At 39.5% G+C, this 12,222-nt stretch overlaps 1 protein-coding gene across 1 annotated transcript; it reads right to left on the bottom strand.

Moving 5' to 3' along the window:
* Positions 1-6,251: 6,251 nt before the first annotated feature.
* On the bottom strand, positions 6,252-6,918 carry LOC109504909 (indole-3-acetic acid-induced protein ARG7). The gene has a single exon (XM_019846302.3). The coding sequence runs from the start codon at positions 6,807-6,809 to the stop codon at positions 6,435-6,437; it is 375 nt and encodes a 124-aa protein (XP_019701861.3). The 5' UTR covers positions 6,810-6,918; the 3' UTR covers positions 6,252-6,434.
* Positions 6,919-12,222: the final 5,304 nt, after the last annotated feature.

Below are 12,222 nucleotides of genomic sequence, written 5' to 3'. Positions count from 1 at the left end.
TAGACAATAAGACTCAACAGATTGATGGTGAGCAGTGCTCCAGATGTGGCAAAAATCATGCAGACAAGGATTGCTATTGGAATACAGGTGCTTGCTTCAAATGTGGTCAGATGGATCATAAAATTGCTAACTGCCCGCTAAATACTGAAAATCAAGTTGGCTAAAGAACTTATGAAGGACAACATAAGGGGGGTAGACAAATTTCTAAAATTCAGGGAAGAGTTTATGCGCTTACTTAACAGAATGCACAGGCTTCCAATATAATGGTGACAGGTATGAAAAATTTGAGGACAAATTTTTTTTAGGGGTGAGAATGTTATAGCCCAAGCCCAACTATCTAAGACCCAAGCCCATTTAAAAAAAAAATAGAGAAAAAAAATCGGGAAGAAGACTCCCGATAGGAGTCTTCTTCTCCGGCGAGATCCGGACGAGATCGGAATCCTAGGACCTCTCGGAGTCCTAGGGTTCTCTATAAAAGGACCTTTCCCTTCCTTAGGAGCCGATCATCGGCCCTTTTCCCCTCTCTTCCTCTCCGATTTTCTCGAATTAGAACCGCGGACACCCACCTTGTTCTCGCCGTGACTACTCACCGACGAGGTCACCGGAGATCGAGGTGAGTTCTCTTTCTCTTCCCCTCTTTCTTCCCCTTCCTCCCGTGCCCTTGTGCGCGGCTGCCGGCGACGGGAGTCGCGATTTTCGGTCGGAAAAGAGACCCCTGTTTTGGTCTCTTTTCTCTTGGATTTTCCGGCACAGGCGATCGCAATTGACCGTCGGCCATGCCTCTCCGTGACCAAGGGAGTGGCCCCCTCTGCCGCCGTGGCTTCTGCGGCCTGAACGACCCGGCAAAGGGGGGGACCGACGGTCCCCTGTTCGGCCTGGAAGGAGCCCGAGAGAAGAAGAAGAAAAAAGAGAAAAGAAAAGAAAAGAAAAGAAAAAGAAGAAAAAGAAGAAAAGAAAAGAAAAGAAAAAGAAGAAAAAGAGAAAAAGAGAAAAAGAAAAGAAAAGAAAAAAAAAAGAGAAAAGAAAAGAAAAGAAAAGAAAATAATAATAATAATAATAATAAAATATATATATATACATATATATATAATAAATAAATAAATAAATAAATAAATAAAAATTGAGAGAGAGAGTTTCTCTCTCTTCTCTCTCTTCTTTCAGTCTGAATCCTTACTTTCTCTCTCTGAAATTGAATTTTCTCTCTCTACTTTTTCTCTCTAGAATTTTCTCTCTCTAGATTATTTTTCTCTCTTGATGGATTTCTCTCTCTCTAAAGTTATTCCTCTAGGATTAGCGTAGTGGAAGGCTTCATTTGATGATTTTTTATCGAGTTTAGGAAAGAGTCTGATTTTAAGTGAGGTTTTGATTTGGAACTTGTTTAGATTTAATTTTGAATTAAAATTAATGTAAAAATATAATTTTGGATAATAGGCACGGAAGAATCTCCTAGAAGTTAGTCGATCTGTTCATTCAGTGCTCCGTGAAAGGTAAGTAATGAATCATCTTCTCGAGATATTTCATATTTTATTCTGAAAATAAATAATTATTTTTTGAAATTATGTATGATTTATGAAATTATGTTTTAAAAGAAAAATACTTTTGAAATATTATGGTACGTCGATTATGCACCTGTTCAGTGAAAAAATTTATGATATATTATGATACAAAGTATTTGATACAGATCGGATTTATGCTCTCAGCCTAACTATGTTTCAGTGGGCCCCACCAATGGGGATTATACGTTGGTACTCAGTGGACCCTGCCAGTGGGGGTTGTGCGCTGGTGTTTGTGGACCCTGCCAGTGGGGATTGTGCGTTGGTATTCTGTAGACCCCGCCAATGAGGGTTAAACGTTGGTCATAGTCGAGGCTGTTGAGTTACGAGTGTTTTGAATCGAATCGAATTTATTATTATTATATTATATGTGAATATTTGAAAATATTGATTTGTATTAAATCAGCATGAAATATATTTTTATGTTTATTTGCAACATTGTTCTTGAAAATTATATAATATCTGAAATATCTAGTTGAGATATTTGTTACTTACTGGGCTGTCTAGCTCATTACCTTTCTTTCTATTTTTCAAATTCAGATAATTAATTTCGAGCGTGGGAAGAAATATTGGGACAGAGCTTTTAGAGACGAGATTTAGCATTGTCAACTTCATTGAACTTAGACCTATTGTTTTATTGTTAGTAAAATTTTATTGGATGTAAGACATTTGATTTAATTACTTGAATTAAGGTTGAATAATAATTATTTGAATTTATTCCACTGTGATGCATTGATATCGTGATGAGATGCCTTGCATGCTTATGGAGAGAGTTCTTCATAAGTATGCGGCGGTTGCCATGATCCTCGATTCACAATCTCGGATCGAGGACGTGACATTACTGTTGTCAACCTACTCATGCTGAATAATTCCTTTCACCAACCAATCAATAAATTAAAATTTTCATGACAAAAATAACATGAGAACATCACTAATTTCCAGCAAAGAACACATCTATGATTATTTTTTACAGACTGAAAGAAGCAAGTCACTTACGCATGCACCTTCATTGGAATAACAATTTATAACAAAGCCATCCACTCTCCCCAAATTATATTCTTTGCAAAATATCCTAGACTTAGGAAAAAAGTTAAGTTTTTAAACATCTTTGAGACATGAGAATTGAATCCCGAAATTTCGGCCATCTGTATGTTATCCCTGGTTATCATATTGTTATTTGAAAAATAGGGGGCAAACTAAGGCAAATTCTTGGGTAAGGCACTCAACCTGATGCTAAATTCTTGGTTAAGGCAAATTAAGGCATCCTAGCAGGAAGTTATCAAACAAAATACCACCTTACTGATGGACCAAAGAATAAAATATCAGCAGAATTGAATGATTTTGCACAAAATAAAATACAAGAAATACCAAATTATGAAAGGATTGCTTTGGCTTCAGTTGTATGTTGGTTACTGCTGGTAGAGAGATGAAGGAATTTATCTATACAAAATAAAACATAGAAAGTACCTAGTATTAGATCAAACATAATTCTCAATGATCAGGAATCGAGAGAGAAGATATAGATGAAATTAAGCTCTATATTAGCATAGTGGGGGTGGAGAAGGCCGAGGGCAATTTTGAAGTTTGGGGCAGAGGAAGATGAGGGCGATTCGAGAAGATTAAGGTTTCAATTGGGGAGGTGAGAGATAGTGACGGACGATGATGGCATCGATGACAAAGAAGAAGGAGGCACAGACGATGAGAGGTTGGATCGGGACTTGAGATGGAGGCGTGAGAGCAAGAGGGACTGTAAATAGATATTGGCAAGAGATGGGAGGCCACGGTGTCCGCTCAGGATTGACGGCAGTGAGATGGAGAGTCAGCTATCGGGAGAGAGGACTAGGGTTTCGCAGTTGAGGATGGAGGCAGGGGTATATTGGGGGAGTTGAATTTTTAGGATGCATAATGGCTTTAATCGATGCTTTTATATGTCACAAGTTGCCGACACCAAAACATCGTAAAATGCCGATGCTTCTAAAAAGCATCGATAGATGTAGGCATTATTTGAATATTGCCGATGCTTCCTCCTAGCATAGGCAATATTAAGTTGGGTTTTTCTATAGTAATATCTTGTCCATTTTATGTATATCTTATGTTAAACTTGCAACTATACAATTACAAATAACAAGTTATTCTTTTATCAAAGTGGCCGTGATATCAATAGAATGGAGATATTATCTCTATAGAATGGAGATATTATCTCTGTCTATCAGTGTAATTGTAGCTCTCAAAGAGTTCTCCACTTGCCATTTCATATGTATGATGTCACCTATCTTCCGGGATGTGCCTAATTCTTACCAAGTATTAATTGGTTCGAGGCCTGGAACCCTAACCAACTTTTGGCCTCTCACATCCAATGCAACCATTAGTATTGGTTAGAAAAACTTACCCAGTTTCGTCCTCACCACTTTGTTCATAACATAACTAGAATATAAAACATACACTCATGTGTTCTCCTAGACTTGGCAAACTCAGTAGTTTCTAACATGAATGGCCTACCTAATGCTCATGATTCTGAGCTAACTTTTTTCCCCATGCAATGCTATTGGTACATTATATGCATTTTATAAAACTATAATATTATACTTATAGTATATATTGTGCTTATATTTCCATTTTCCATTTGCTTTCATTATATATCCACCCACATTCAAAGTGTTACAACTGACTGTACCAAAAACAACAAAGAGTGTTACAACTGAACATGTTGGCCAGCAGGCAACGTGGATGAAAAATGCAGTAACGTGGATGTAAAAGATGTCCAAGCAATCATAGGTATAGTTCGAATCTACTATGATGCAAATCTAGATGATCAATCTTTACAAATGAACGGATCCTCTACGATGCACATGTAATACTGTAGAGTGCTGTGTAACCATGGATGGCCATCAGATGGGTGGTGATGGGTGGCCATCAAATAATATAGTCCACGAGTGTGTCCTACATGATATATGTTGTTCGATGACCATTCATTTTCTAATGACGGCTATCCAAAGGTACACATGACTATATGATAGAGGATCCTGGATGTCACACTTGTTAGATGAGGTCAAATAACCCAATCAAACCAAATTATGTTAACCTCACAAGGACTTTTGAATTCATTTTTGTAAGGTCGGCAAGCAGGGTTATAAAGAGATGACGCTGCTAGTAACTTAGGACCATTTCATGCTGTTGTAGCAGATTCTTGACTCAGGCCAGAGTTACTGGAGTGTGGTGGTATCCAATGGAGATGATAATGACTGGATCTACAAAATAAGTTTCTGATCAGAATTGGGTCCGATAGGAACTCTCTGATGTCCAAGTCAGAAATTTAGAATAAATGGGAATGAGTGTGCATAACAATTTTTTTGTACCTTGAGGGTCTCTCGATTATCTTGTTTATAGATCGATGTTAGAACCGTAAGGAGAAAAATTGCAAGAGGCCATCCCGACTTCTCTGGGTGCACCATTCCAAGATGTCTGACCTAATTTTCGATAGTTAATGTCACCTTATCTGGTGCATAGCCAACCATTTTCAAGAGTGGTATGATTTGACGAGATCTTATCTGGTGCACAGCAAGCCATTCCCAAGAATAGCATGATTGGACGGGACCGCAAGGGTGTTTCTTGTCGATCTTTTTTAAATATGACGATCAGTAGAGGTTGAGCAAAACGTGGCTCGACGTCCCGTCATGTGCATTGTCGGAGATGAGAATTAGTGGTACGTTCTTTGATCGAAGACGACTTTGAGGTCGGGACCCTTCCTAGATTGGTGTCCAATGTTCGGATGCCATCCTGATGACGAGTGAGATGCTAAATGTGTAAATCGACAATCTGATGTGCTTGAAAATCGATTCGACCCCTGATGCTGAGATCCACAGTCGTTGCTAGGGTCGACGGTCGTTGTTAGGGTCGGTAGCTCAAACACGGATCAGTAGTTTATGGATGAAAATGCTAGTGAGAAATCGAAAGCATGTGTAAGATTGATGGCTGATGTAATGATCGATGACTGATGTGAGAGTCAATATCGATGCATAGATCGATCATGATCAAAATTCATCTGTATCTTCGGATCGGGCATCACAGTTCTACCTATGACACATCCCATTCAAGAAATACTTGTATTTTGAGAATATGTTTCTCGTCAGAGCAGATGATGAACATTGGCCCATTAGGGAAACCTGAGTGAAGTTAATACATGATGTGCTGCAAGAGAAAGCTGTAGAGCCACAACCAGTTCTTACCAAAAAAAAAAGTCCATTAACCAGCTGTAGAGCAACAATCTACAATTATAAATAGCACATAGCCATCATCGCAACAAACAACACACATAAATGTTAGTTTCTGAATCAGAAAGCTGAATCACATAGTTTTAAACCAGCTGTTCGCACCCTTCAGCTCCAAAACCACAGGGTCATGGTATAATACCAGCTTATCCCCCATTTTTGGTCCCCACAGCCTCATCCCGGATATACTGGGTGTAGCCCTTAATAAGATGGCGGTGTCACTTCCTTCCCTGTTCTACCATCGCTAATCGCCATTTATGATCCACCTCCCGCAGTCCTCTCTCTCTCTCTCTCTCTCTCACACACACACACACACACACAGGAGAAAAAAAGAAAAACGTCAGAGGAAGGGATCCTCTCTCTCTCTCTCACACACACACACACAGGAGAAAAAAAGGAAAAACGACAGGGGAAGGGAAAAACAAAAGCATGAGACTAAGCTCTCCACTTGCAAGGCATATAACTATATGAACAGAACCATTTAGTTTTTACACGTATAGAAGATTGTAGTAGCGGAAGGCTCAATAAACCTCACCAGCGAAAAGTACAACCAATCTACATGAAAGCTTCTGAGGACAAGAAATGTAAGTAATTCTACAAGGCAATATTACACCTATGGTTCCGGCAATGGCAGTCGGCAGAGAGGAAACAGAGAAGAAAAGGAAGCACCCCTCCAGGAGGTTAAGGAAACCAGAGCCTTGTCCATATCCACAGCAGTGTTGGCCTTCAGCAGAGACACAATGTGCTCCATTAGCTCCTCCTCACATGGCACCCTGAGAGGTCCATGACTTGTAGTCCCAAACTCTTCCTCTGCCATGTCCAGCAGCACTTGAAAGATGGGGTGGTCCAAATACTTCAGAGGGACAACATACCTCTTCCCCCCTTTGGCATAGACCACAAAGTGCCCCTTGCTCCTCTTCCTCTCTTCCTTGGCTGCCAACCTTTGCCATTTCCTCATAATTATCTCACCTAGCCTATTGGAGCTCATAGAGTTACTTTCCCTGCCCTTGGTGGAAATGATGAAGAGGAGAATGGGGCTTACCAGGGGGGGATAAGGAGAGACATAAAGAAGAGAGCCTGAGGTTGGTGGTGACTAGTGAGGAGTTACAGGTCATGTGATAGGAGATTTTTTCATGAGGTTTCGGAAGGAAAAGGACAAGTTGTCCTCCATGCGTTTTTTTTCAGGGGTTGCGTGCGGTTGTTTCTCTGCCGGGAATCTTTTGGAGATGTGGTCTTTTCGTCTGGAGGGGAGAGGGTGTTTTTTAGTAGCAGCCGCCCAAGGTAATGGGTTTTCTCAGAAGAAAGGTGTTTCGTTAGACTTTTGTGACCCAGCTTGAGAATTAGTGTTTGTGTCTCATCATTTGATAGATTTTAATGAAATTATTATGGCTCATTTTTATTCCATTTGGTCTTTCTAATGTCATCCCATTGATTCTGGGAGGAATATGATGACAAATTTGTCCTATTTATGAATTTTTTCCAACGTCAAATGCTTAGTGCCGTTGGTGCTAGATATTTTCCTAACTTTGAAAGCATTGGTCATCATTTCATTCTCAAATCATATGTGGCCTTGACGTGGTGATGTCCTTGTACTAGAAAGGTGAAACACATTGAAAAGCAACTCTGGAGTCTGTCAATCTGATAATAATGAAGGCTGTTTAATTTTTTTGGTAATGATGAAGGCTGCTTTGGCCTCATGCTAGATACCTAAGATTAGGACATAATCGCAGTATAACATCAACACACAGTATATATATATATATAATGGATTCGTTACATTCGTATATGTATGTATAAATCTTAGTAAAAAATTGCTTTGGATTCTCTGGCAAGAAGAGTCTACCCCAACCCGAGATGGTTTGGCGCATCGTACACTAAGTTCAATATTGGATATTTTTTTTCAAAAGCTTTTCTACAAAATAATACAAAATAGTCGGATTCTTAACATTGGCTCGATTGCAAAGGATGCAATGGCTTGGTTATGGACATAAAGCTATGTCATTGGCAAGGCACCGGAAAGGAAGTACAAAGGAAAACAATACTTGTACCAAAAAAAAAAAAGAAAGGAAAACAATACAGCAAAATTTTGGATGGGAAACATTCTAATATCAAAAATTTCAATTATCCTACTAAATAAAATAAAATAAAATAAAAAATTTTGCTTACGCTCAAAAGTTGTTGCCATCGTTTTGCCATAGCCATCATCATCACCTTCTTCTTCTTTGTCAATATAGTTGTCAAAATTTTTTATTATTTTTAATTAAATATTTTCAAAAATATAATCATTCGAAACTTATTTTCAGATTTGTTGTTCACACGTGAAATCACCACTTCAAGACTGTTGCGGCCAACTCCCTATCATCTATCATCGATGATGAGCACCTATAAAAACAGCATCCTCACAGATCGGAGTTGTATCCGACGGAGACCCTCCGATACTTAAGTCAGAGAGAGAAATGGTGAACAGTAGATTTGAAAGTTGAAACTAGCAGAGCTCTGGCTCAAAAGTATCTTACCCTCTGGTTCACTTACCTCTCTTTTTTATAGATAATTCTGATGTAACCGTCAAGCACGTGGTCTCGCTTTTTATGGCACTAAATTATTGAACTATAAATATGGAGTTAGTGGGTCGTTAATTCTCTTGGATAGTCGTGACACATAGTCAATAACTGTTTACAATGGTTATGGTATGTTAAGCAGATTAACCGACCATATGTCGGTAGAATCTATGAGCGATCGTCGGCAAGTAGTTCAGTTATACCAACGGTTCAAGTCGTCCATTGTTGATCGATGGTAGTTGAACATTCGTCGGTCAGTCAATCATAAATCGGTGCGATTTACTCAATCGGTTGATGAAGAGTCGGAACTGCATGTTTAGTCGATGCACAGTCAGAGTCGTGGTGACCAAAGTCTGAGGTTGATTGGTTTACCCCAATAGTTGCCCTCCACTCTCAAGTCTAAGGTGAACTAATATGTATATTGCCATGTGGTTTGTCACGTTGGACAAAGAAAGTTATTTCTTGTCATATCGAACTCCGATTTTACAGCCACTTTTTTTGGGGTATGGGCGATTGGCCACTTTGTCGTTTTGGTAGGTACAGAGTCATCTTTAAATTACCATGTTGACAGGATGATTCAGTATCAGATGTCAGTATCAGATATCATTTCAGGAAGGCGATTCAACGCCGGACAATATGATCCTGACAAGCAGATTTTTGCCATGTGTTCGAATGTTATTGGGTTGGAGCTATTCACGGAATAAGGGTGATGTGGCTCAATCTGGAGCAAGTACGTCGAACCATCTGATCAATGGTCGGTCCAGATGTTGCCACGTGTCGTCATCTGGTGACTCTTTGATTCAATCACCTTTATCTCGATTGTTGGGAAATCCTATATATATAGGGTCACTCCCAACCAAACTTTTACTTTTCATTTCGTCCTTTCTGGTGCTGAGACTCTGTTGGAAGATCGCCCTAACATCTGAGGACTTTGTTATTCCCATCTTTTTCAGGTCAAGTTTGTCTTTTTTTGAGTTCTTTCTTCTCTAGTCTTCATTTCTTATGGCTAGGACCTCTCCTTCTTGGGATGGTCGGTCGAAGAATCCGACAGACGAGTCTCAATCGGGTCTGGAGGTGGAGGCTTCTTCACTTTCAGAGCTGAACGTCGAGCGACTCTGGAAGCAGTATTGTATCCCGAAGCAATATCAGTTTTTCGCCCCAGGAGTCGACGGTCGGGTGAATACCCCTCCTTCGGGCCTGGAGTCATTCTCACAGATGGCGCCAATGTTGTGGTCATGGGTCAAGAGGTCGAATGGCTCAGATGGTTGGCTTATGCCTCTACCTCTATATACGTGAGGTATTGTTCGCTTTGACTCATGACCACCTTTAGACTTTAATGGACCTTTAGGCTTCAATGGGCTTTGATTATTTAGAGCCTCACAGTTTTATCCTTTAAAAAGCGTCTCACGTTGGGAGAGAAGGTTCTAATCCATATAAGCCATATTCCCTCTTGGCTTATAACCGATGTGGGACTAAAGAAGTCCTCTCTACACCAGAATACAGCCCCCCAGTCAAGAGAGAGTATGTGTGGATAGGAGGCATTCCCACAGACAGTGCCAATATTGTGGTCATGAGTCAAGGGGTCGAATAGCTCAGATGGTTGGCTTATGCCTCCGCCTTCGCATACGTGAGGTATTGTTCGCTTTGACTCATGATCATCTTTAGGCTTCAGTGGGCCTTGATCATTTAAAGCTTCACGATTTTGTCCTTTAAAAAGCACCTCACGTTGGGAGAGAAGGTTTCAATCCATATAAGCCATATTTTTTCTTCACTCATAACTGATATGAGACTAAAGAAGCCCTCTCTACACCACAATAAAGGCCATTTAAGCCCAAGTGGCGATTTCACGGCCACCTAAGCCCACTTCGAGCCTAGCTGGTCAAATGAGGTGGACAAAACTGGAATCGCCACTTGGGCGATTTCCTTCTCTGTGCACATAGAGGGCTGCACTAGGTGGGGGCGGTGAAGCCACACGCAGTCGGGAGCAGCACGGACAGTCGAGGGATCGAGATGCAGTGTCGGAGGTGTGGAGAAGCGGCTGGGGGGCGGTGCGGGTGGCCGGGGGTGGGTTTGCGGGGGGTGGGTGAGGACAGTGATGGAGGCGACCGCAGAGGGCACAGGGTGCGGATTCGTCACACGGACGATCGGGGGCGGCACGGGCAGCCGGGGAGCTGGGGTGTAGTGCCGGAGTTGTGGAGCAACGACCGGGGGTGGTGCAGGTGGTCGAGGGTGGGTTCGCGGGGGGTGGGTGAGGGCGGCGATGGAGGCGATCACGGAGGACATGGGGTGCGGGTTCACCGAGGGGCCAGGGGGTGGTGCGGATGGTCGGGAGGCTGGGGGGCGATGTCGGAGATGCGATCGAGTGCTGCGGGGGATAGGGTGCACGGAGCAATCGAGGGTGGGGGGTGTGTGGCGTGCGAGAGAAGGAGAAGGGAGGAAAAAAATAAAATAATAGAAATAATAATAAGTATTAAATAATAATAATAATAAATTATTAAAAAATTTTAAAATAAAATATTTTTAATAAAAATAGATTTTTAAAATAATGATAAAATATTATTTTTAAAAAATTTAAAAAATAATTATAAAATATTAATTTTAAAAGATAATTTTGAAATATTAATTTATAGATTATAAAATATTATTTTTAAAATAATTTAAAAATAATTTAAAAAATAATTATAAAAAATAATTTTTAAAAAGAGCAACCCCATGTATTTTTCAAATTTTTTAAAAATAATATTTTATTATTATTTTAGAAATTTATTTTTTTCATTTTTTTCTTCTTCTCTCACGGCTTCGTGCTGAACACCCACCCCCCTCTGGTGCCACTCGCCACTCCTCCGCCCGTCTGCTGCTCCTTCACGCCTACCTACTCATTTTTTTTCAAATTATTTTTCAAAAATATATATTTTAAATTTTTTAAAAAATAATAAAATATTTTGGTGGGCATAAAAATTTATATAAAAAAAATTATTTTTAAAAAATAATTTTAAAAATACAATGATGGACATGGAGGAGCAGCGGCCATGCGGAGGACCACCTTTTGGATGATTTTGTGTTTGCATGGAGCGACCAGGGTGCGGGTGCGAGCTTCATCGGGGCTAGAGAGGTGAAGGGGACGGCAGCGCAGGAGAAGCATCCCCTCAAATAATAATATTTTATTATTAATCAAACAATAATAATTAATTATCAATAAAATAATAATATTTATTACTAAATAAAAATAATATTTTTATTAATCAAATAATAATATTTTTTATTAATCAAATAATAATATTTTATTATTAATCAAATAATAATATTTTACTATTAAATAAATAATAATACTTTATTATTAATCAAATAATAGTGTTTTAGTAATAAAAATATTATTTTTTACCTTCCCTCTCCTCCCTCTTCGGTCTTAGCAAAGTCCCCACCCGCGCCTCCGGTTGTCCAATGCAATTTCAATTTATTTTTCTCTTGCAATATTTTTCTCTTTTAATTTATATTTCTTGATTTTTAATGATAAATATATTTTAAAATAATATTATTAATCAAATAATAATAATAATTTATTATTAATCAAATAATAATAATTTATTATTAATCAAATAATAATATTTTATTATTTATAAAATACTAATAAAAATATTTTATTACTTATCTTTTTTTTTCTCTCATTTTTCTCTTCCCTTCCTCCCATCTCTTCGGTCGATCTTCCTCTACCGACGGCCGACCCGCACCCACCCCTCTCCGGTGCAGCATCTGTGACCCCATCCCATTGCCGTCCTCCACACCATCCATTGTGGACCCTACACCCGTTCCGCCCCACTGCCATGGCCGCCTCCCTCTCTCCTT

This window comes from Elaeis guineensis, chromosome 11 (genome assembly GCF_000442705.2).
Source record: "Elaeis guineensis isolate ETL-2024a chromosome 11, EG11, whole genome shotgun sequence".
Classification (NCBI taxonomy): Eukaryota; Viridiplantae; Streptophyta; class Magnoliopsida; order Arecales; family Arecaceae; genus Elaeis; species Elaeis guineensis.
The sequence above is the reverse complement of the archived record's forward strand: the minus strand, read 5'-3'. Positions and strand labels throughout refer to the sequence as shown.